A 25,644-nucleotide genomic window follows, 5' to 3' on the forward strand; every position below is an offset into this window, starting at 1 on the left:
AAACAGCTCCATTAATTGTGTTGCCTTGTTAGTACACAATGGCTGGAATGCCTCTATAGCTGAATATAAACTTGTCTGTGATGAAATAATACTACCGGAAATCAATACTAGATCTTGCAGATGAAATGTCATACAGGGGACTTTGCAGTGCTGCAAGTTGTCTGTATTAATACAGAGAAGTTTTCAAAAAGTTAAGAATAATTTCATCAATGAAACATGTAAGACAACTGAGTTATTTTGAGTTTGCAACGAGACCAGGTGCACTTTCAATGAAATGAAGAAACCAACAGCATCCTTCAACCAATAACATGGGTCATAGAAAATGAAGATGGTATACCTCTAACATAGAACTAACTGTTGATCGGTGGAGAATATACTGCAACAAGTTGTAAACTGTTAGCAATGGAAAACTTGGTCATGTAAACATAACAGCAGAGCTGGAACCTAATATCTTAAAAGAACAAATTGCTGATTTTTCGTTTTTCAGTCAGATGAAGTCGTTGACCTTACGTTCATCTGCTCTTAATGCCATAATGCCGAATTTTTAATTATTTACCATGAAAAAATTACCTACAACAATGCCGCTTATGTGACACAGCAAGTAAATAGGTGGCAATACCGTGGAACTGTAGAGAATTAAATACCACAAATCTACGATCTAAGGATACTGTAAACAATACCGCGTAAATACAAAAGCGCACGCAGCCACAGCACATTGTTACTGTCTTATTACGTATTTAACAGTGCACGAAAGTGGTTCCATGCTTGTAGCTTCATTCGTGATAATGGACAGCGATACAGATGGCGATCTTTTTACTGAATAAGAAATTGTTTCTCAGCTGACATCAGGTTATGAAAGCAGAGAATCGTTACTGAGAGCGATTGACAGAGGTAAGAAAATTGTTTTATTATTCACCTTTGAATGTTAGTAGCACTGCAAGTATCTTACTGTGATAAAAATCAGAATGCCCCCACTTCACTCATTCTGTGCTTTATTCATTTCTGCAAAAGATTTCTAGACTGTCCACTTTCTTGTAGGCTCTCCCATAAATGCAGAACAAACAACAGGTGGGAAAAGTCATAATGCTGAAGTTACATTTACCGAAGAAGAATTAATTTCGTATATGGGGTTCTCGGTTACTGTTCCTGAAACATCTAATGACGCAGGTAAATTTCCTTGGGATTATAGTTAATAGTATTACTGATGCTATCGTTGTCATAAATACATGAATTTGAGCATCTTTGTCTGCTTAATTTATAAATATTTTTCCATCTAGAAACTTCAGTGGCTGTATCCAACAATGCTCATAATGAAACCACAGTCAGTTTCCACTAGAGACGACAGTACTTCACACATATTGCTATGCAATGGTGCTCATTGTTTGCCAAACACTCTGGATAAATTATCAGAAGATCACGGGAGCAATAATGATACTGACAATGAATGCCAAGGGTTTTATAGTTAAGTAAGCAGTGACAGGAAAAGGAAGTCTAAACCACATCCTGAAGATTGGAAGAAAAATGCCAATAAAATTCTGAGAGTGCGTGGACAGGCGTATATTGGATACAAAAGAAGTCAAATTGGTAAAATTACTCATGGTACTCCAAGAGAGGTATGAAAATTAGGTTCAACATGTATTTCGAAGATGTGCCAGAAATCTGTTCAAATGAAGTGGTGGTGGTAGTTAGTGTTTAACGTCCCGTCGACAACGAGGTCATTAGAGACGGAGCGCAAGCTCGGGTTAGGGAAGGATTGGGAAGGAAATCGACCATGCCCTTTCAAAGGAACCATCCCGGCATTTGCCTGAAACGATTTAGGGAAATCACGGAAAACCTAAATCAGGATGGCCGGAGACGGGATTGAACCGTCGTCCTCCCAAATGCGAGTCCAGTGTGCTAACCACTGCGCCACCTCGCTCGGTTTCAAATGAAGTGTCATTAGTTTTCTGCTGATGAGAGATAGGCAGTATTTAACACATTTTGGGAAAAGTCATGGGATCAGAGGAAGGTTTACGTTATCAGCCTTGTGGATGTAATTCCAACCAAATGTCCAGGGAAGAACAATGGCAAATCCAGGAGCAAAGAGACACTCATTTATCATTTGAAAAATGAGCTGGGGAAACATAAAGTATGCAAAAAGATGTTTCCCAATACTCTTGGGATTAAAGAATGGACTGTCCAATATTGGCTGGGTAATTCCACACATGGGATGAGTCCTGATACAGAATCAAACAGACGAAGAAGAAACGTGAGAGAGCCTTCATGAAAGAATTTCTGGACTCTCTTCCAAAACTTTTGTCGCATTACTGCAGGAAATCCTCCTCGAAACTTTACCTTGAGCCTATTCTACAATCCAAACAACAGCTGTATGGACTCTATGAGGAAAAATGTCATGCGGAGAAGGTTTCACCATTAAGTCGGGCTACCTTTAACTTGATTTTAGAAGATGGTAATATTAGCTTATTTTCCCCTAAGAAAGACCAGTGCGACTTGTGTTGTAGTTACAGGCTTGGTAACGTGAGTGAAGACCTGTGGAAGCAACACACAGAACGGGAGGAGCAGGCAAGGATGCAAAAAGATGCTAACATGGAAGAAGCTTTCATTTTTAAGTTCAAGTGCAGTTTATTATAAAACAAAATTGGCTGTTCATAACTTTACAATGTATAATTTAGAAAGTCATATTGCAATGTGTTACTGGTTCGATGAAACGCAAGGTGATTTGGTTGCATCATGTTGTGCCTCATGCATCATGGACACCCTATCCAAAACGATTAAGGAAAATCCTGTTCAAGTCATTCTGTATTCTGACGGCTGTCCATATCAGAACAGAAATGTGATATTATCAACTGCTCTTTTAAGATTAGCAATTGGTACTGGAGTATTGATTACACAAAAATTTTTGAAGAGAGGCCATACTCAGATGGAATGTGACTCAGTTCACAGTTCCATTGAGTGCAAGCTTAAAGGATGTGAAGTACCCTTCCTAGCAAATATGCTACAATATCTAAAGAAGCAAGAAAAAAGCCACAGCCATATGAAGTCCATTACCTAGTTTATTCCTTTTTCATCAACTACGCAGAAAAAAGTTTGTGACTGAACAACTCAATTAGGCCTCAAAGAGCTGTAAAAAAATGAGTCTACAGTTAACAATCAGAGGGTGCTACAGTACCATCCAAATAGTATTATTTACTACAAGTGCTCTTTCAACTATGTGTGGCAAGAATTACCGAGGGGCCCAAGGAAAATTCTTGGATATGTTTGCTTCCCGAAACTATACAAGGAAAGACTGAAAATCAAGAAATCCAAATGGGATCATTTACAAAAACTTAAATCTGTTCTTCCTAAAGATTGCCATAGTTATTATGACAATATTCCTTATGAATGAAAATTATCCTGGAGATAACTGTGTGACGAGTATCAGTGCAGTATAATTCTCTGTTGCTGCTTTGAGTGACGTTTAGGAGGTGGGGACATTATCGGAACTATGTAAACAGTATATTTATTTAAAATGTTTCTATGAAATCTTACAATAAAAAATGATTAATGCTCCAAAACATGCTCTTACTAGCTTTGTCAGCACCAAATACCAACGTAAATTTGTCAAGTCGTGCCGGGAGACACAAACAAATACCGCATAGGTAACAGATCATGGCATAAATCCCGCGACAATTTCGCGTATGTGCTGCAATTAAGCTTTCTGAAGTGTATTATTATATTTTTCCCCCCTTTTTATTTGATCCAATATTTCCTTGTAGTGCTACAATGTAAATTTAGTGCTGCTGTGAAATGTATTAGGCATTTTAGACAGTTTTTTGTCTCTCATGTAAAATTCTTATTTTGCTACTTACGCGGTATTGTTTCTTCACCGACGATATACATCTCCACGCAAGTACACAGAATCCTATAACTTTCAGCTTTTTCCAGCAGTTGGTAAGCATCCTTGGCCGATTTTAGGTCAGGCAGCACTGGCTCACAGATTTTCCTTGCTATATCTGCCAATGTTTTTATGATGCCTCACTTTTTGTTGGTAGTAGTTCGAATCCCAGTGTAGGAAACAGGCTTTCTTGATACTAGCACATCGAGAAAACTTAATCTTCCGCCTGCCTCCTCCTCCTCCTCCTTCATAAACTGAACCTCCAGAGTGATCCTATTCAGATGTTTATGATAACGATGCAGTTCCTCCCTGCCATGCCTCCACAAAACAAATGTATCATCTACATAACGGAACCAAATATTCGGTTTCTTGTTCACAGTTTCTAATGCCTGCTCCTCGTTTGCAATAATCAAGCTTTAAGGTGAAATCCATTCGACTACAGAATAATAGCCCTGAACGTTTTATTAATTGTGACGTTCCCAGTCATGGAAGTTTACATTTTACAACATGAAGAAGTTGATCAGTTTGTTTATCTGGGCCCACTGTTTCAGAAAGAGGATGGCTACACAAAGGAAATATGGTGTCGAATTGTTCTGGGCAGGGATGCTGGAATGAGGCGGGCAGTGATTTGGTAAGACCAAGTTCTAACTAAACAGAGACTGTTGAAATTTCTGGTATTTCCAGTTTTCCTTTATGGGACCGAAACATGAACAACAACTGAAGGGGATCACAAAAGAAATGATGCTTTTGAGATGTGGGTATACAGGAGAACAAATCAATCTTTCAAGAACTTGGGGTGGAGAGGTGGTTTTCCAGTATTTGTTTCTGGTCAATCTTTTAGTTGTTTGCTCAGACAGTTTGACGACAGGAGGATAACTCGGAAAATATGATGATTGAAGGCAAAGTTGAAGGGAAAAACATTGCACAGAAGATGACTGAAATGATGGTCCACCCAGATAAAGGTGAAGGCACACAAAATACAGGACCAGCTATTCCAAAACACAGTGGACAAGGAAAAATGGAAACAGACTGTTAATAGGATCATCTGATGGGTCACCAACTTTGAACTATGAAAGATGGCATAATACTGTACTGTGTAACAAAATACTGTCTTTTAGTAATTGACATCCCTCACCTAGCATGATAGAGAAAAAGAGTTGGAAGAAAAAAGACATTTTAGATATTATATATGAAAGCTACTTATAACTGAGTTAAGTCAAGAAAGAAACAACAGGATAGAGCAATGGGAACAGACAGAATGTGTCAGGAGAAACAGTACATGCTTTGAGGGACCTAAAACTTATAGGCCAACTTTCACTACATATGATGAAGGGATTGAAGAAATATAACATAGGATAAAAGAAAATATTCTGATAGTTAAGGGAGATGAAAATTTATTTAATTGTGATGGGAAACTGGAATTCAACAGTAGGAAAAGGAATAGAAGGAATAATTGTAGGTGAATAAGACTGAGTGAGAGGAATGAAAGAGGAAGCCATCTGGTAGAATTTTGCACAGATAGTACTTTAATCATCACTAACACTTGATTTAAGAACTGTGAAAGACGGCTGTATACTTGAAAGGGACCTGAAGACACTGGAAGGTTTCAGATTCATTATATAATGGTAAGCCAGAGATTATTTTGGAACCAGATTTTAAACTGTAAGACATTTTCAGAGGCAGATGTGGTCTTTGACCACAATTTATTGGTTATGAACTGTAGATCAAAACTGAAGAAATTGCAAATACATAGCAAATTAAGGAGGTGGGACTGGGCAAGTTGAAAGAACCAGAAGTTGTTGAGAGTTTCAGAGGTAACATTATGCAAAGGCTAATCTAGAATTTAACTGATGAAAAGAGGAAATATAAAAATTCAGTAAATGAAGCAGGCAAACACGAAATCGAACATCTAAACACCGGGACTGCCAGGAAGTGCAAAATGGCTACGCAGGAATTGGTAGAGGACAAATGTATGGATTTAGAAGCATATTTCACTAGGGGGAAAATTGATATTACCTACAGGAAAATTAAATAGACTTTTAGAAAAAAGAGAAGCAGCTGTACAAATATCAAGAGTTCAGACAGAAAATAGGTACTCAACAAAGAGCAGGAAGCTGAAAGGTGGAAGAAGTGTATAGATGGTCTATACAAAGGAGATGAACTTGAATGCATTATAGAAATGGAAGAGGATGTAGATGAAGACACAGCACTGAAAGACCTAAGCTGAAACGAGGCCCCTGGAGTAAACGAAATTCCATCAGACCTACTGATACCCGACATCCTTGGGGAGACAGCCATGATGAAACTCTTTCATATGGTGTGCAAGTTGTGTGAGACAGGTGAAATACTCTCCGACTTCAATAAGAATGTAATAATTCCAATTCCAACAAAAGCAGTTATTGACAAGCGTGAAATTTACCAAAGTATCAGTTTAATGAGTCGAGTTTGCAAAATACTAACACAAATTCTTTACAGAACAATGGAAAAACTGGTAGAAGTCAAACTCCAGAAAGATCTGTTTGGATTACAGAGAAATGCAAGTACATGAGACGCAATACTGACCCTACAACATATCTTAGAAGATAGGCTAAGAAAAGGCAAACCTATTATTATAGCATTTGTAGACTTGGAGAAAGCTTTTGACAGTGTTGACTGGAATATTCTCTTTCAAATTCTGAAGGTAGCAAAAGATACAGAGAGCAAAAGGCTATTTACACCCTGTGTAGAAACAAGATGGCATTTACAGCAGTCAAGGAATATGAAAGGGAAGTAGTGGTTAAGAAAGGAGTGGACAGGGTTGCAGTTTATCTCCAATGTACATTCAGTAAGCAGTAAAGGAAACCAAAGAAAAATTTGAAGTGGGAATAAAATTTCAGGGAGAAGAAATAAGAACTTTGAGGTTCACCGATGACATTGTAGTTCTATTAAAATGCGCGTCATTTATGTTGACGGCCGAGTTTAGGTTCGTTCTGCGCATCTGACGTCACAAAACACAGTCAGCCAATGAACAGAGAACAACGTTGCCAGATCTCAACGGCAGAGCAGAGCACGGACGAGTGTCTTCAGTTTTAGAAACGTTCAGTGATAAATAAAGTAATAGAACAAAAGCAATGTCTTGATAGCAGACTTTCTTTTATAGAAAGTTTGGAAAAAGCATTCTTTATACCAATTGCTTCATATTCTATTAATTAATTACAGTCTGATTTAAAGTAGTTGTCACTTGACAGGCAACGGGCTGCAGGGCTCATGCCACCAATAAACCAATGGCATCCGGCACTGTCGGCTGCCACCGTGTTGCCACTTCGCTCTGCTGACCTGACTAATACATTGTGCGAGCCAGCCAGTCTTCAGCGAGCCGTTGTAGACGTGCAGGTGAGAGATTTGAGTGACTTGTAGCTTCGCGTGTTTACGATGTCTGACGAAAGCAGTCGCGAGAGAGGGAGGCTGAGGCTGCACACACCTCGGAAACCTCCAAAAAGTGGCGGACATGGCGTCGTTATACGCAGTCAGGCGCGTGAATACGTGTGTTCCTTAAGGGAGTATTTTGAGAAAGAGATGGAGGAGGGCCTCTCGTTCCTTTGGATTAAGGTGGTGGAGCAAACTGCAGCTGCTCTGCGAGTTAGCGAACGATCAGTAATAAGAATCTGCAAGGAGAAATTCACGAAAGAAGGCTCAAGTGAATCATCTAAATTGGAGACACCTGGGAAAAAGAGGCAACTAGAGAAGAAGGTCACAAAACTTGACTCTTTTCAGGGAGATGCCACTCGTCGTCAAATATATGAATTTTATTCAAAGAAGGAGTATCCGACACTCAAAAAACTACATGCTACCCTCACAGCGGCTGACCTGTTTCAGGGTAGTAAATCGTCTTTGTTATGAGTGGTGAAAATGTTAGGATTCCGCTATAAATCCATCTCTGGCAGAAAGTTACTAATGGAACGCCAAGATATTGCAGCCTGGCGATGCTGCTTTCTTAGAGAATTAGTGGGGACAAATTTTGATGATATCGTTTGGCTTGATGAAACGTGGGTGAATGCAGGACACAGTTTAAAAGAAGGCTGGACAGACGGTACCATCAGTGGTAGTATGGCAGCTCCGATCGGCAGAGGAAAAAGGATAATTGTAGCATATGCCAGAAATTCAAAAGACTTCATTCCAAATTGTCTTAAATAAGACCTCCGACTACCACGAAGAGATGAACCACAATACTTTTGTGAAATGGTTTGAAGACTGTGTGTCTCAGAACTTAACAAAAAACTCGATCATTGTTATGGATAACGCTCTTTATCACTCAGTAATACAAGATAAAGCACCCACAAAGGCAACGAGGAAAAATGACATTGTTAGCTGGTTACAGAAACATAAGGTACAGTTCGACAGTAATTTGACAAGGGCAGAATTATTAGAACTTTTATCGCAACACAAGCCAAAGAACCCGATTTACATTGTGGGTGAAGTAGCATAAAAATAGTGCTCAGATTGCCTTCTTACCATTGCCATTTCAACGTAATAGAGCTGATTTGGGCCCAGGTTAAACGGCATATTGTTGCATAAAATAAGAAATTCAGACCAACCGAAGTGGAACGCCTTTTGAAAGAGGCAGTTGAAATTGTGACATCGGAAGACTGGCAGAAGGTAGTGCATCACGTGAAAGGAGTGATACAAGACGTATGGAACAATGAAGGTATCTTACATCGAAGTGTCGAAGACTTGATTATATCTGTCAATACGAGCAGCGACACAGATAGTTCCACTGACTCTGACTCTGAATTAAGCGGTGTTTTCGCATTGTCTGATTGGTGTGCGGTGTACTTACAGTCATTAAATATTGTGTTTGTGAATTTATTTCGATTAATTCTTATTCTTGTTGTGAGACTAAGAAATACTGTTTGGCCAGCTCTCGTCATCTCCTTACAGTAAGCTATACTGAATTTTAATTCTATTTCATTTTGTACATACACCAAGATGTTATTCAATGTGTGTAATAGTTTTCGAGATATGCAATCTAAAGAAGAAAACTTTTCCTGGCGCGAACATTTCTCACACTTCAATAGTTAAAGTAACAACGGCCCTAATTAAAATTAAGAAAAGATACTTGATATGCTTATAGATACCACTGAGACTGATACTGTACGTGAATTTCAAAATATGTATATAATATTTATAGGCGATAGAGATTTTAAACGTCATATTTGTTTCGAGTTCAGTACTGATAGGGTTGCTTAAAAACGCTGTTTTCAGAAATTTATATACAGGAAACATAATGCACTACAAAAACTTTTAAGCATTATTTGCCGAGTTCAGTATTTTGGTAATGAATGGAAAAGGTACTGAACAGAATTGGGGAGACACTAAATTTGTGGCACAACTTGACTGAAAGAAGGGATTGGTTGATGGAACACATTCTGAAACATCAAGGGATCACCTATTTAGCACTGGAGGGAATTGTAGAAGGTAAAAATTGTAGAGGGAGGCCAAGAAATTAACAGAATAGGCAGATGCAGGAGGATGTAGGTTGCAGTAGTTATTCAGAGATGAAGAGGCTTGCACAAGAAACAGTAGCATGGAGAGCTGCATCAAACCAGTCTTTGAACTGAAGACCGCAACAATACATCAGACAATAATGATGAAGAACACCTGATTTCCAGCTTTTATTTGCTCCCCAAAGCAACATTTCCAAGAGGAATGTAAGAATACATTGCAATAACAATTGATAATTTATTTCTAAATCCAACATTTTGTCATGAAATAGATATGAACCTCATAACAACCTCTGACCATGATGTTGAAATGGAAGCAACGAAGCATCCCATAACTCAGTTTTAGCTACGAAAGAAAAAGTACAATTTTACAGAATGATAATGCAGACTCAATCACAAAATTCAGAGAGTGTTTATCAAATGAACAATTGCAACAAGTTTACTATTCTTACATTATTATGACTAAAGCTTCACTATAAGTTGAGGACAACTACAGAGAAAGCCAAACATAAGGTTACCTTGCAGCTAGAATTTAGTATCCTGTGCCACAAAGAGAGAGCTTTATTTACAGCACACTATTAGGTTTGTTCATTGATTGACTGATTCAGGCGATGGGATGAAACAGCGAGGTCATTGGTGCCATTGGATTAGGGAAGGATGGGGAAGAAGTCAGCCATGTCCTTTCACAGAAATCATCCCAGCATTTACCTGAAGCGATTTATGGAAATCACGGAAAATCTTAATCAGGTGCAGCATAGAATTGGCTCCAACCAAAATTTAAATGTGGACTACAACAAATACTGCAAACTTCTTTACTGTATCGACAAAAATGAAAAAAAAATTACCAAAAATTAAAAATTCTGAGAACAAATCAAAGGAAATTTGGAGCATTATTAAGCATGAAATGAATAAACTAGAAATGGCAAATGGTAAGAAGACTAATTACAATACACACAGAGGCATTTAAGCAGTCTTTCTGCCTATGCTCCATACACAATTGGAACACAAAGAAGTCCTAAAATGTGAAATAAATTGAAGTACCCTCTGCCAACCACTTTACAGTAGTCTGCAGAGTATGTACATAGACACAAATATTCAGCTCCTGGATGACAGGAGCAATGAGACAGATGGTGTGAAATTTAATCATTGGCCACTAAATTCAATGAATTCTTCCTAATAAGGTCTGAAAGTACAGAGAGCAAAAATGGACAATTGAAATGTAATGTTGATACCTGAACTTCTTGTAAAAACTTCTTCAGGAGTCTTGGGAGGGTCAATACACACATTCCCTGATGTTAAAGAAGAGTAATAATAACAAATTTAGGATTAACTGTGATATTCACAATCACAATACTCGAAGTATTAATAATTTCCATATACATTATATGTGCCTTTCTAGGTTTCAGAATGAAGTTTTTATTTCTGGTGCAAATGCACAGATACTTAACAAGAAATTCAAACAGTACCTTATTAGCCATTTCCATAATTTATCAGAATATCAGGACTTGATGTAAATTCTGTTAATACTAACATTCATATTACACAGTCACGATTATCACTGTGAGTAAACTGGCACTAGTCATAATTTGTTGTTAATGTGCTTTAGAGAAGTAGTCTGAATTGGCTACTATATAAACAATGGCCTGAATAAAAACATTGTGAACAGAGAGAAGATTTATTTCCATGTACTTTTCGGTATCAACACTGTCATATTTTGACATCGGCATTTACTAATACAATTGCTTTTACAAAGCGCATTCAAAAAGTTTTGCACAGACATCTCTAATTTTTTTTATTTTTTGCACGAGGAGAATGAAATTTTTTGTGAACATATTTGGAATATTTAGCTATAAGTTGGTATATAAAAATATTTTCTTTTATTTACAGGTGATCCATAATGGACCGTGATGTATATGTCAGGTTGCGACAAAGGTCGGTGATTGAGTTCCTTTTCAAGAATAGCAATGACTCTGCCACATCGATTCACAGAGAACACAGTGGGTTGCGCCAGTATCTAGCAGTGGTTGCAGAGGTTTAATGAATGTGATTTCTCTCTACTGGACAATCCATGATGTGGTAGATCATCAACAGCAGTGAGTGATGTGAATAAGGAGCCCATTGATCAAATCATCCAAAATGACAGCTTGCTGAAATGACTTGCTTGTCATTGGTTAGTGTGGAATCACTGGTACAGTCACTAAGGTCAGAAAAATCTGTGCACGTTGGGTGCCTATATTATTGACAAGAGAAATGAAAACAATGAGGGAGAATATGTGCAAGGGTCTCATGAAGACCTTTACTGAAGAGTGGAAACAGTGTTTTGATGGCATCCTTACCCAGGATGAAACATGGTTGTTTTTGTCTGAACCTGACAGCAAAACCCAATCCATTGGGTGGCGTCAACCAGGTTCCCCTCGAAAGAAGAAACCAAGACTTACACGAACAGCAGGCCGAAAGGTGATGGCCTCCTTCTTCTGGGATCAGTGTGGTCTCATTTTCATTTACTTTTTGGAACCTGGCTCCACAATTAACCGGGACTGTTACTGTTTGTCATTGGACAAGCTGTGATGTGCCATCAAGACCCACAGACCACAGCTTCAGAGTCAGCTCATCAGGCTACACCATGACAATGCCAAACCCCAAACAGCCCTTATGACGTAGGAGAAAAACAAGAAAATGGGTTGGAAAATTGTTCCTCATCCTCCCTACAGTCCGGAATTGGCTCCTTCTAATTTTTACCTCTTTGGTCATCTGAAGGCCCACCTGTGCCATAAATCATTTGATAGTGAGAAAGACCTTATTTATTGTGTCAAGCAATGGTGTAAAAGTCAATCCCCAGAATTTTACCAAAGTGCATTTACATCATGGAAAGAACATTGGGCCAGATGTGTCATAGCTAATGGAGGCTACATTGAATAGGCTAAAAGTATAACTAAATGTTCCAAGTATGTTCACAAAAAAATTTGTTCTCCTCCTGAGGGGGAGGGGAGGAGGAAGACGGCTGTACACAACGACAACAGAATTCCTCCAACACAGAAACTAGGATCATCAGTGTGTGTTGACAAAGTGACAAGTGATATCGTACACTATAACCAGCATAAAGTACAAAGTTATCTTGACAGAAGAACAAGCTTCCAGAACGAGAAGTTCTCTTTCAAGATCTATGTGGGCAGCAAAAAGAAAAAAAATATCAGGAATCTGTGAAAGGCTGCATAATACTCAAGAAGATGATAAGAGAAGAATTTATCAACCTGCAATGGTCAAATTACACATTTTTTCTGGCAAATACCTATCTTCTGCTCAATTTTTCATATGTAGCCATGGAAAAATAGGTCAGTTTTAACAAGCAGTAGATGAGCAACAGCACATTCAGAGTGGAATGAGAATGCACATGATGGTGTGATAATATAGTACTCATTTTGACTCTCACTAATCCTCATCATTTATATTCCATCTCCCTGGTATTGTCTGTTAGAGAAATACTCTGATCTGGCAAGTTGGACATCCTGATCATGAGTGCAAAAACACCCTTTTAATATTTAACACATTTTGAAAGTTTTAAACAACAACTATGCTACAGAAACTTCCTTTTCCAGCAGAAACAAACAAAATATCCCTGCTTACCTTATATACAGTAATGTTTTTAATGTCAATTTGATCAGGCTGACTAAAAGTCAGTTTATATCTTTGCAGCTTTTGTTCTGTTATACTGTCATCTTCACCACCAATGTCATTGTCACCTGGATTGTAAATTGCCTGCAAAAAATAAAGTACAAACTGAACTACAAAAAACTAATCATTATGCCCAACTAATAAAACAAAAAATAATCAATAGTAATAACAATTAGAGAGTGCTCAGCAAAGCAAACAAAGGGAAGAGTTACTACATGTTAAAATCCCAAAAAAAAAAATGAAAGGCAGGCCTGTACTTACCTTCAGAAGACTCAGTATCCAGTATGGATGATAGAAACACACAAAACAGAACAGAAGGCTCCTAATTTCCAGAACAATTGGTTTCTCCTTCAGTAAGAAGAGAAGAATTCGTAGGGGGGTGCTGGAAAGAGCAGAGTGGCAGGTAATTCACATCCCAGGCTAACAAGGACCCACCTGTTATGAGGAGGAAGAGATCCAAAGGTGAAGGAAAAGGCATCAGAGCGAGTGGAAAATTAAAAATAGTACATTAGTACGTATTTTAATGTCTTAGTTCTGATAACATAGAAGAGACAGAGTGAGTAGTAAAGATAGAAAGATAGATTACAAAAGGAAGATACATCAAATAATAAAGGGATTAAAGAATGCAAAGGAAGGGGAAAAATAATAGGCTTGGAAAAACACAGAAAGAAGAAAAGAAGGAAGGAAGGATAGTTTTACATATTAGGGATAAGAATAAGTAACTAAATAAACAATAAGATAAAAGTCTAACATACACCATACAGGAAAAAATGTGGGAAAGGAGGGAGAATAAACCCAGCAAGGTGGTGGGAAGGGGGGATATGTGCAAGAACATGATCTCATCTATAGAGATCAAGCAAAACTAGTCTTAGGTGGGAGCATACAAATGGCAAGTCGTATAACAGCCCCGCAGGCCTCTTTGAATTTTAATGTAGTGCACTCTCATCAACTCTCCAAGGAACACAACTGTTCTGAGCTAATTCATGAATTTTGCCAATGTGGGGAGGGATATTCCTAATACAGAAAGTCGTGCAGTGAACATATCAGGAAACAAGAGAAGTTTCATGTGTCTTCCTACCTTTAATACTATATGGCTTGTCAGTTGTGAAGTTAGTGTAGATGGCGGCCTGTGCATTGTGCAGATGTCGCTATCATTACAGTTTCAGGGGTTGTAATCTTGGAGTATGGATGGTAGTCTCAAGGTGTCATAATGTTTGAAAAGAATGCTACAAAGCTTAGAAAGGTGAGTTGTCAGTCATGCTTGTAGAGCTGAGTTGGAAAGATAATTGCCTTTGAAAGGTGAAGTTCTGTGTTTCAAGTGCCAGTCTGGCATGTAATTTTAATCTACCAGGAAATTTCAAAAATGACACTCCCTCTGCTGCTGAGTGAAAGACTCACTGTGGACACACACTGTTTCCCACTGACTACCACAAATGGCCATTACACAGTTTCATCCTCATTCAAACCTTAGACTCTCCCAAAAACTAGTAATTATGGTTTTCACTTGTGAATACTTCTGTCCTGACTAAAGGCAAAATCATTAGTGTAGTTAAGTACTTCATAGTTTGTCAATTTTTTCTACTTTTTGACTGTTGTGACTGTAAAATATTTTAAGATTAGGCTGAACTCAATGAGACAATTGGAGGATAGCACAAATGAACCTTTTGCACTGGGAGATGGTACTGTAACTGAAGGATCAGATGAAGTATGGACAGAGGGGGATTGCAATAATGAAGTAACAACACCTTGAGGTGAGGTCTGTCATGTAAAAAAATCTCCAGCAAACAGTAACTCTAAAACTGGCACTGTCTCCAGCTTTCTAGTAAATGCAGATTAATGGACCAGTACATTGGTTCTGGGCACTCACAGACTTGGTTTATTGCTCAAATAGCAAAAACTATGTATGTCTCATTCCACAAATGATCCAGCTGACCAACTGTTTACCTTTTAATGGCTAATGTAGCATCTGTGTAAACAGAAATGGTCAAATTGTAATACAAGTGCTTTTATTCATAATATAAGACATAACAAGGACAAATAAATCTGAAATGTGAAAATATATGGCAGTCATAGTCTTTTGAAACCAATAACTATGTTATAGAAACTGCCACTGTCTCCAGGAGCAACTGCAACAACAAAAGGATACTGAAGACCCATCAGCAGTAAACATGTGTCGGAATCTAACAGACAATATTTTTCTAAAGACAATTATCTAATGGTTGCTTTCAAATTTCTTTAAATGGACAATCAAAAGAATACTGGTAAAATACCAAATGTTTGGTTCTAAACTGCAAGTTTCTTGGTGGGATACTTTTATGACTTCAAATTTTCCTCCTCCATATGTTAAAAGTAAGGTTACTTTGTGCATAGGTAAAGTCACTTTTGTTCGTAGTATTATATACATGACCGCCACTACTACCTTCAAATTGTATCTGGTTCTTCACAACAAATTTACAATGAGAGTAAATAAATTGTAAGGTATGCCTAATTTTTCAAACATTTGCCTGTATGAGGTTCAAGGACAGACACCAGACTTTTATCCTTACAATATATTTCTGAGCAATGAATACTCTGTCAGGCAAAACAAATGCTAACAACTTCAAGTGTTTGAGAAAATCTATACGAGATTTCTGATTGAAGCTCTGATCAACAAGGGGAGAAACAGGAATTTTGAATATTCAGTTTTACATATTTCATTTCCCCAATGCTCTTTTGTTATTAATATCAGATAAACCCTATCACATGCAGAAACATATGAACTCTTGCCCTGCTGCCCAAATGTTCAGTGATAAGCTATTTACTAAAAACCAATCAATAATTTTGCTGAACATTTATTTTTCCTTCTGATGTTACATTTCTTTTGGTTTCATTAGAATGCTTGCATCAACACCAAAGAACAATATTTCTGTCTTATAAGTGTAAAATGTTAAGTCATTTAAACATTGTATCACACTTAATTGTAAAAAGTGACAGGGGTGAAAAACATATGCTAACAGAATGCTAATTCAGCATGTTGCAATTTACTGCACACTTGTACCTGTTAAATAAGGTGTTCCACATGTCATCCTCACAACTGAATGCAATACTGCACTTATCTCTGCTCTGCGTTAGGAATCCTTTCAAACACCTGGAGTCATCTCCTAAATCTTTACTAAACTATACAATCCACTGTTCCAGTTCTTCAACCATATACATGGGAGTGCCATATACTTCACTTCTGAGATGATCTCAGTCAGAAAAATCCAGAGGATTGAGGTCAGGTGATCTTAGAGGCCAAGGAACAGGTCCTGCTTAACCTATCGATTTTGGATCATATTGATGCTTTAGATATCTCACACAGCACTAAATTGTGCTAATGCCCCATGACACAACCACCATATTTCCCAATCATGCACCACAGGTGAAATTTGAGGCTAATTAAATGAGGACTTACTCCAAAAGTTCATATTTCAAATACATTTGTACTAAAAATGAAAATATTTCATACTGAAGTTTGTGGTGGCTTGTAAGCACATTTTCGCAGTTATCTTGAATGTGGCTCAATCACGGATCCACATTTACTAGAATGTCTTTGCTTTTATTATTGTATACTTTCACCCTTGTCAGTTTTGAGTTCATTATTAATTACACTCACATATGGAGACATTCTGACACACAAAATTGGAAACATCTTCAAACAACAAGGAATAAAAATAGAAATGTCTAAGAAAGTAAGATCACACTGACATATACCAAAAATCTGGTATTTACCAACACTAGTGTAGCAGCTGTGATGTTCTGTACTTAGGTCAGACAAGTTAACATGAAACAAGTCCTAGATCTACAAGGAAGCTTCCAGATTTAAAAAGTAATAACAGAGAAGAAACACATAACAAATGACAGACAAACATCAGCAACCAGATGTTATTTCAACTAATAAATCATATTGTAGAGAAAAACAACACAAAATAATATCACAAACTAGGCAATATCCCAATCCTACATCAACCACCATAGTACAGCAATAATTTACACATACTGTGTGTAAGACATGTTAGCTACCTTTACACACACGCACACACGCGCACACACACACACACACACACACACACACACACACACACACACACACACACACACATATCCCTAGTTGGAAAATATAAGCACTCATGCACACAGAGCAACAGCAAACACTCCCACCACCACCAAAGCAAATAAAAGATGAGCGCAACCCGCAACAGCAAAACGAAACACACGAAATGGTCAGATGACAGTAGTTCCTCATAACATACAAAAACACGAATATGTTTAGTTTCATGTGAAAGTGCTGTGTGTTAAAATCTAACATATATATATGTGACGAACAGGAAGAATGGTGTAGACAACAAAACCACCTTGTGTAACTGTAAGAATTAATACTGTTTATACAAGAAGTAAAAGCATGCGACCTGTTGATGATCTTAACAAACTAAATTGTAAGACACAGGAAAAAAGAGAAGAAGAACCATATTGTTATAGTGGCCACTGAAGATGCTTTAAATTAAAGCAAAATGCTTTTGGGTTTAATAAAACTTTCATTACAGTTGCAAAAGAAACAATTTTGTTACATAACAAACGTCACAGGTGCACTGTTTCCCCACTAAGGGCCCTTGAAAGGTTTGACGCTGAACTTCCCTTAGGCCACTGTTCACAGTTGTTTTGACTGCAACGTGTTGACAATGGAATGTGATTTGCAAAACAATTACATCTTACTTCTAGGAAAGATAAGTTTTCATTCTGATAGCATGTCCACATTTCTGGAGAAACAATTACATTATTGTTGTTTATGTTGTTTTTACATTACAGTTTCTAATGATGTTTACATATTATTGATTGCTTATTACACCCTAACCAAGATAACTGACATACATCTCATTTATGGGGAGGTACAATGCAACAGCTGAGAAGCAATGCGTCTGTATGCAGAACAAATTACAAGGAGGAAGTTAACAAATCATGTCACATTTCAAAGAACTGGCAGCTATCTTTATGAATCAGCATCCCATAGATGGGAAACTGGTAGACTACACACAGTGTGTGAATTGTTCAGTTTGAGGAAGCTGTGTTACATCAAACTGAGAACAACCTCATAATATGCACACGATCTGTGACCAAGTAACTACGGTACCGTATTTACTCGAATATAAGCTGGACTTTTTTTTTGTTTTTGTAATCCAAAACACCACCTGCAGCTTAGAATCGAGTGAAAAGTAAGTGGAAGTTCTGAAAAATGTTGGTAGGTGCCACCACAACTAACTTCTGCCATTGAATATATGTAGCACTACACATGCGCACTTTAGAGTCATAAAGATAAATACTGGTGCCAAAACCTCTGTGCCAGTAAATAACTTTAAAAAAAGTGTAGAAGACGAGCTTTCTCCTCCTCCCCGAGTTTCGACCACTGCATTTTGATACATTATCCAAGTGTGTGTGTGTGTGTGTGTGTGTGTGTGTGTGTGTGTGTGTAAGTTGTTAACGCTTCCATGGAATAAAGTTTTGTTCAGTCTATTGGTTGTGTTGAACTATACCTAATTACAACCATTACAACTTAAAGAGATTATTCAGTACAGAAAGAATGAAGAAGCTAACTTCAGTTATTTTTTCCGGTTTCATGGATGGATGATCCTCAGACTGTTGAAGAAGCCTTATCATCTCTCACGGTGAACAGTGGAAGAAAGCAATGGATGAACAGTACGACTCCTTGATGGAAAATTAAATGTGGTCGTTGGTAGCTCTTCCACAAGAAAAAAAGTTTTACCCTGCAAGTGTGTATTTAAAATGAAGACTGCAAGGAGGAAATAAATCACAATGCGACAAGACTAGTAGTTAAAGTATGTGTTCGAAGAAAAGGTGCTGATTATGATGAAGTATTCTCACCGGTTGTAAGGTATGCTTCATTCATTACCTGTTTGTTTTGGTTCCCAACTCCAACCAACCTGTTGATCATATGGGTGCAGTTAGTGCACTTGTGCATGAGGACACTGACACAAATTTTTAAGTCACAACCAGAGATGTACTCGGAAGGCGCCCTAGTATGTTTGCTACAAAAGTCTCTGTATGGTTTGAAGCAGGTTAGCTGACACTGGAATTACATTGATCCGTATAAATGTATTATTTTGTCAATAACGTTATTCACTACTGCAGCCTATCGACAATATTTGATCAACAAGTATGTCGGAGTGGAAGTGAGCTGCAACAGAGCCAGCCACAGGCAGGCAACAGTGTTATGCATTGTGATGCAAAACACAGCTGACAGGCATTGCAAAGCAGAGCCAGCTGGGTGCAATATACAAACAGCCAACTCTGCAATACGCTAGCAGAATGATGGAGCTTTTCCTCCATTGCCACCAAGGAAGTTTGTAGCATATGTGCCATAAGCCCTAAATGAATAGTCTGGATTGTATAAGTACTCAGCCATTCGAGTACTAAAATATTCTCATCTCAGTATCACAGCCTACATCACAAGCCTGTGACACTTGGAACAACATCTCGGAACACTGTATGGTGTCCGCTGTTCGACCATGGGCAGCCTACCCCGAGTCACAAGGGCAGCCACTGCATGAGCAGTGTCACCTACTCGCTGGAGGGAGGTCACAGCCGCCTCCGTGGTATCAGCAACTGTGCTGCCACACCGTCATCACCATTGCAACCAGAGACGTTGCTGACAGCCACATTCGAGTGACACCACACTCGGCTCTGCTCTTTGCACTGTCAGCAATGACAGACATTTATTGTTTCGCTTGTGAAGCAACTGGACACTTCCAACAAGCTGTTCTGATGTACTATGGCTGAGGATCAGAATAAAGATGTTAATTAGACAAATCTACTGTCATCGTAACGTCTCATTTCACTCTCCATAGATGACAATTCAAGGGTCATCTAACAGTACAGTAAGCATAGACGATTTACTAATTTTTGCTAGCTATCAGAGAAACAATCTAAAAATCAAAGAAAAAATAAAAGAAAAATTCTGCAGGAAAAGTATTGGCAAAGTGGAATAATGTATTAGTATAATCGTAACTAGAAATTCCAAAACAGGCATGATTAAGTTAGATCCAAAGAAGCATATAAATGAAGTACTCATATGTCCAATTGCAGACCTGTTGGAACTCCTGTTGAAGTGAATGCCACATCTGATAAAAATTCTACTGAAAGAAGAACCAATATTTCCCACAGCCAAGTGATAGGATGTCTGTTGTCTACAAAAGTGACAAGACCAAATATTTTACATACTGTAAAGAAGTCAAGTCAGGGCTGCAATGATCCACAGAACTCAGGTATCTTTAAGGGACCAAGGAAATGTGATTTAACAGAAATAATTGGATGGTGTGATGCAAACTTGCTATTGATCCTACAGATAGGCGATCTTGAACTGGACACGTGTTTCTGTTCCAGAAAGGCAGTATTGCATTGAATTTGTGCAAACAGCGAAATGTAGCGTTTCCTACAGCAAAGGCAGAATGCATGGTAATGGTGTCGGCAGCTCACGAAGGTGTATGGTTCCTAGAGCTATAAACTGAACACTGTGAACAAGGTAGTAACGCATTAGTAATACATCGTGATAATCAAAGTGCAATAAAAATGGCATCTACAAACTGCTTTCATCCATCCTGAGCCGTGCACACATTCATACCAATACCTTTGCTTGCAGGACATCTTTGGGTTTGGTTACATAGCTACAGTTTCTCTAGCATCTCAGTAGGTGGTGTCCTTGCAGCTTCTTGAGCATGACTTATCCATGCATATGCACCTGCAGCTCACACTAGTGGGTATCTGCTGGAGGCAGGGTGGTTGGCTGTCTCAGATTGTATATACCTGGACTGTGACCTGAGTTCGCTAGCTCAGTGCATCTGGATGGTGGGTGTTTACTTCGAGCAGCACGCCTGCATGTACTGGAGAGTTGTCACTTCCCTCTGCCTGTATGGTAGTGGGCCATACTCTGGAGATCGACTAGGCCTGTTTCCTGCTGTCTTCATTAGTGGATGTGATCACAAATCCTGCTCTTAATTCTGCTAAACCTGATACAGGACAATGCTGAGCACCATTTTTTTTTTTTTTTTTTTTTTTTTTTTGTATGTGGTAAACGTTCTGGCACAGTTCGTGAATACCCCTATGCTTTTTCAAGCAAATTTTGTTTGATGTTCTCGCCATAAGCTGCTACTGTTATCTGGTGGGTCAGCAACCTGGTGCAACCTGGTGCCAGAGTTGAACATTTATTCAATTGTAAGAGGGCTTCAATTTTTACTTTGCTCTGTTTGGAAGTACCTGATCTAGAAAGACTTGCTTTTAACCTGCAGTACTGGTGCATGTGTTTCCTAAGTTTAACTATACTTAAAATTATTTTTTAATTATAGTCTGTTAATTGTGATGTAGAAAGATCTGTCTTTACCTGCACTACTGGTGCATGTATTTTCTAGGTCTAGATATCTTCAAAAAAGTTTCCACTATCCATTAACTTTGATCTAAAAAGATTTGCCCCTACCAGCACTACTGGTGCATGTCCTCTCCATGTCTAGGTATGTCTGATATTTTTCATTGTCAGTTAAAACTAGAAGGCCCACGAGTGCACTGTATGTTATTTCAATATGTAACCCCAAGCAATTGCAGGTCAAATAAGCTCTGTTGCCTGCCCTCATTTTTTCTGTGCATGGTTGGACACCTATGTGCTATTTGCCATTTCTATGTTATGTAATGCATTTTATGTGTTTATGTTCTAGACTCTGTACTGAATTGGGCAACTCTTTGAGGCATGCTCCAAGCCCAAGCCAGTTAATGTGCACTGGTTAATCCATGGATTTCAGCCACTTTATTTGCTTTGAATTTGTCCTTGTTTGCTCTTGTAAATAATTGCTTGTGCCTGTTGATTTGGTAATACTCATTCTCTTTTTGAAAAGCCTGCACAGAAGTTCCATATTCTGCTCTCAGGACAGCCTTTAAAAAATAAAAAATATGTTGAAAGTGTGTGTATATTGTGGTCTTTCTAATACTGATTTACAAGTAGCCAAAACTATTGTTGGACCCAATAAGCACCTCTGGGGCAATTTTTTGAATGTATATGGATTTGAAGGAGTTTGTTTAGTTTTATTGAAAACAGGAACTCTATGTATTATTACAGAAACTGTAATTTAATTTTTTTATTTGAGGTTTTCTTGTGGGCTTAATGGATTGTAATTGACTACATTAAACTTGGCCTCTGTGGCAAATAAGTAGCACTCATTTTGTTGATGCAAATTCAACCTCTCTGGTAAGTAAATATGTTAAGTGTTATTTTCTTCACACTCAGCACCTTGCCATTTCTACATCTGAGCTCCTTACCATCTCCATATTCTCAAGAAAAATGTTACAGGAACAAAAATCAAGTCTGTGTTCATTAAAAGCTGTGACATAGTAGCTGACAGCTCGACTAAGGGAACGTTATATTAAAAATAGATATATTTGTATTGTGTTGAAAAAATTTGTTTACCTTCAGGGGGATGTAAGATATAAGAATGCAAATTATTGTATGCTGTCACAGTCTTTCGAAATAGATATGGATATTCACTGACTGTTAGGTTATGTTCTGTGTAAGGTGCATTTTTCTGTCATTGTGTTTGAAAGTTAAAAGAAGGTTTATCATTTATTGTAAATAAATTCATAAAATTTCCTGCATGGAGCCCCACCTTATTTTGCAGATGTCAGATAATATTTAGACAATGTTTTTCTCCAACTGTTGAACTGGGTGAGATGAGCCAATACTGTGGCCAATACATTCTTGTGACCTAACTGCTATAAATTTATTTATTTATTTATTTTTGGGAGGAGTAAAGCAAATTGTGTATGAGATACTGAAAGACACAGCAGAACAGATTGTTGTATGTTTGGCTGACGCTGCTGCCATTATTTATTAAACATCTGGTTTTTTGAGCATAGACAATATTAACGCACAGGGCGACAGTTGTCCATTAAAACAAGTGGATGACATTTTCAGCTACATCTCCAAACCATATTCAACAAAAGCAGTTTTAACACTGTCTCCAAACATCACTCATATCAAACCCTTCAGGGACTCCTATTGGGGAACTGGTGCGCCAGTGGAATTTTTGACACATAAAAAACAATGTCTTTTTATGTCTCTAAACACACTAAAATTTTGTATATGAGGTCTTTTCAAAAAATTCTGGAACTTTCTCCACAAATTTTTTTCATGCTTATCTTTTACTTATTGTACATGGTCTCTGCTCCACAATTGATACACTGCTCCCAACATTGTTTCCACTAACGGAAATAGTCTGGATCATGCTAAGCGCCATCTGTGACTTTTCTCTTATCTCATCTATCATTGCAAAACTATATTCTTTCAATCTGGTTTTCAAAAAAGTCATCAGAGGCCAAGTATGGGAAATACGGAGGATGAGGCAGCACAGTGATTTCACTTTTTGTGCAATATTTATTCACCAACCTTGATGAATGTGTGGGTGCGTTATCATAATGAAAGAACCATGAATTGTCTTGCCACATTTCACGCCCTTTCCTTTTCACATTTTCTCGTAGGCATCGTAACATGTCCTGATAGTACTATCGATTAACAGTTTGTCCCTGTGGTATGAATTCATGATGAACTAATCCTTCAAAGTAAAAAAAACAACTATCAGTATGGCTTGAACATTTGACATGGCCTGACAAGCTTCCCTTGGTCTTTGGAGACCTTTCCCTGACCCATCGTAAAGATTGAACCTTGGTCTCCACATTGTAACCATAGACCATCACCAGTTATGATTCTCTTAGGGAACATGTCATTCTCATTTCCGAAATCCAAAAGCTCTTGAAAGATTCTGAGGAGAAGGTCTTTCTGTTCTTGACTCACAAGCCGTGGAACAAATATGGCAGCAACATGATGGATTACAAGATGCTGTGTCAGGATTTCATGACATGATCCAACTGAAATGTTACATTCTTCTGCAATATCTCAGACAGTCAGTCTTCGATTGGTAAACACAATCTCACTGACATTCCTGACACGAGCATCATTTGTAAATGTCGCAGGGCATCCTGAACGAAGGTCATCTTTAACTTCCATTCATGTGAACCGTTTGTAACACCAAGTACGGCTTACACACTCATCAAAAGCTTTCAGCATCATTTGGTGAGTTTCTATAAAGGTTTTCTTGAGTTTAACACAAAACTGAATGCAGAAGCATTGCTGCTCTAACTCCGCCATCTCAAAATTCGCAAAAAGGTGTGACACAAAATTCTTCTCAACACAACACTGAACAATAACTAACTTCCGGCAGTCACACATTAAACACAGGCATGTGCAAGAATGACAACCACATTTTGCTCCAACATACCATTGGCATGAAATTACAAAAGTTCAGGATTTTTTTTATAATAATAATAATAATAATAATAATAATAATAATAGTTTCATCTGTTTATCGACAATAGTACTGAACATATAATGTTTACACAGTTCAAAATTACATAATTACATAAACATATCAATAAAATAAAAGATTATCTTAAAATAAGAACCTAAAAACACTTATATATACACACAGATTGTTTTAGCATGTTCCATGGAGCTACACAAATACAGGGTGTACATAAAGTCCGGGAACACTTTCAATTATTTATTGCACAAGAACTAAACATTGTACAGATGTCATACATATTGCATTTTGAAAAGAAACTCTATTTTTTTCAAATACTTTTTTAATATGCAAACCATGAGTGACCCCACAGACACCGAGACAGTAATGGAATTCCTACCACACCCATCCTAGTATGGCATCATTGACTGTGGCGGTCGCTTCCCGTATTCTCCCCCTCAGCTCTGATACATCACGTGGTAGAGGCGGTACATACACCAGAACTTAAATGTGTCCCCACAGAAAAGAGTCGCACGGAGTGAGATTTGGTGATCGGGGAGGCCATTTCACGAAACAGCTGTCCCCTTCTGAAGCACGGCCGACACATTGATGCACCAGCTCCGTGTTCAGATACCCACGAACTTCACGATGAAAATGGTGTGGAGCTCCATCCTGCTGAAAGATGAACGAAGAGTCTGATTGCATTTGCGTCATCAGCCATTGCTGCAACATGTCCAAGTAGGAATATCCCGTGACCATGCTCTAGGCAAAGAAAAATGGCCAGTACAGTTTTCGATGTGACAACGCACAAAAAGCATTTACCTTTGGGGAACCACCCTAAAATTCAATGTATTCGTGTGGATGCTTTGTACCCCAATTTCGACAATTATGCCTATTCACTTTTCCATTAGTGTGAACAGTGGCTAAAAATTAAGGGATCAACAATGCCATCCCCAGCCTAATTCAGTTGTTACGACTGCGAACAAAACTCAAAATGCTTATCTTTGTCATCATCATAATTTTTTGCACTAGCTCCAATTTGAATGGCTTCATAGATAGCTTCTGTTGCAGGACTTTCCACATTGTCATTGGAGCCATTTGGAGTTCACGGGATGCACGACGCACTGATTTCTTTGGACTCCTTATGAATGTCTCTTGTACGTGCTCCACATTCACTTCACTCACACTGGGACACCTGCTTCTCTTTGCCGGACACAAGCAACCCATTGTAATGAATTTGTTGTGCCAGTGG

The 25,644-nt window shown here is 38.1% G+C and overlaps 1 protein-coding gene across 3 annotated transcripts in view; it reads right to left on the bottom strand.

The window, feature by feature from the left end:
• LOC126336442 (uncharacterized) overlaps positions 1–25,644 on the bottom strand; it is a 99,437-nt gene that overhangs the window by 24,425 nt on the left and 49,368 nt on the right. For 2 of the 3 annotated variants that reach the window (XM_050000147.1, XM_050000156.1), the window contains one exon: positions 12,979–13,110. In XM_050000147.1, coding sequence (XP_049856104.1) covers positions 12,979–13,110 — 132 coding nt within the window. Of the gene's footprint in view, positions 1–12,978; positions 13,111–13,287; positions 13,409–25,644 lie in introns of all 3 variants that reach the window. The other variant, XM_050000163.1, reaches the window with a different exon arrangement.

This window comes from Schistocerca gregaria, chromosome 1 (assembly GCF_023897955.1).
Source record: "Schistocerca gregaria isolate iqSchGreg1 chromosome 1, iqSchGreg1.2, whole genome shotgun sequence".
Lineage (NCBI taxonomy): Eukaryota > Metazoa > Arthropoda > Insecta > Orthoptera > Acrididae > Schistocerca > Schistocerca gregaria.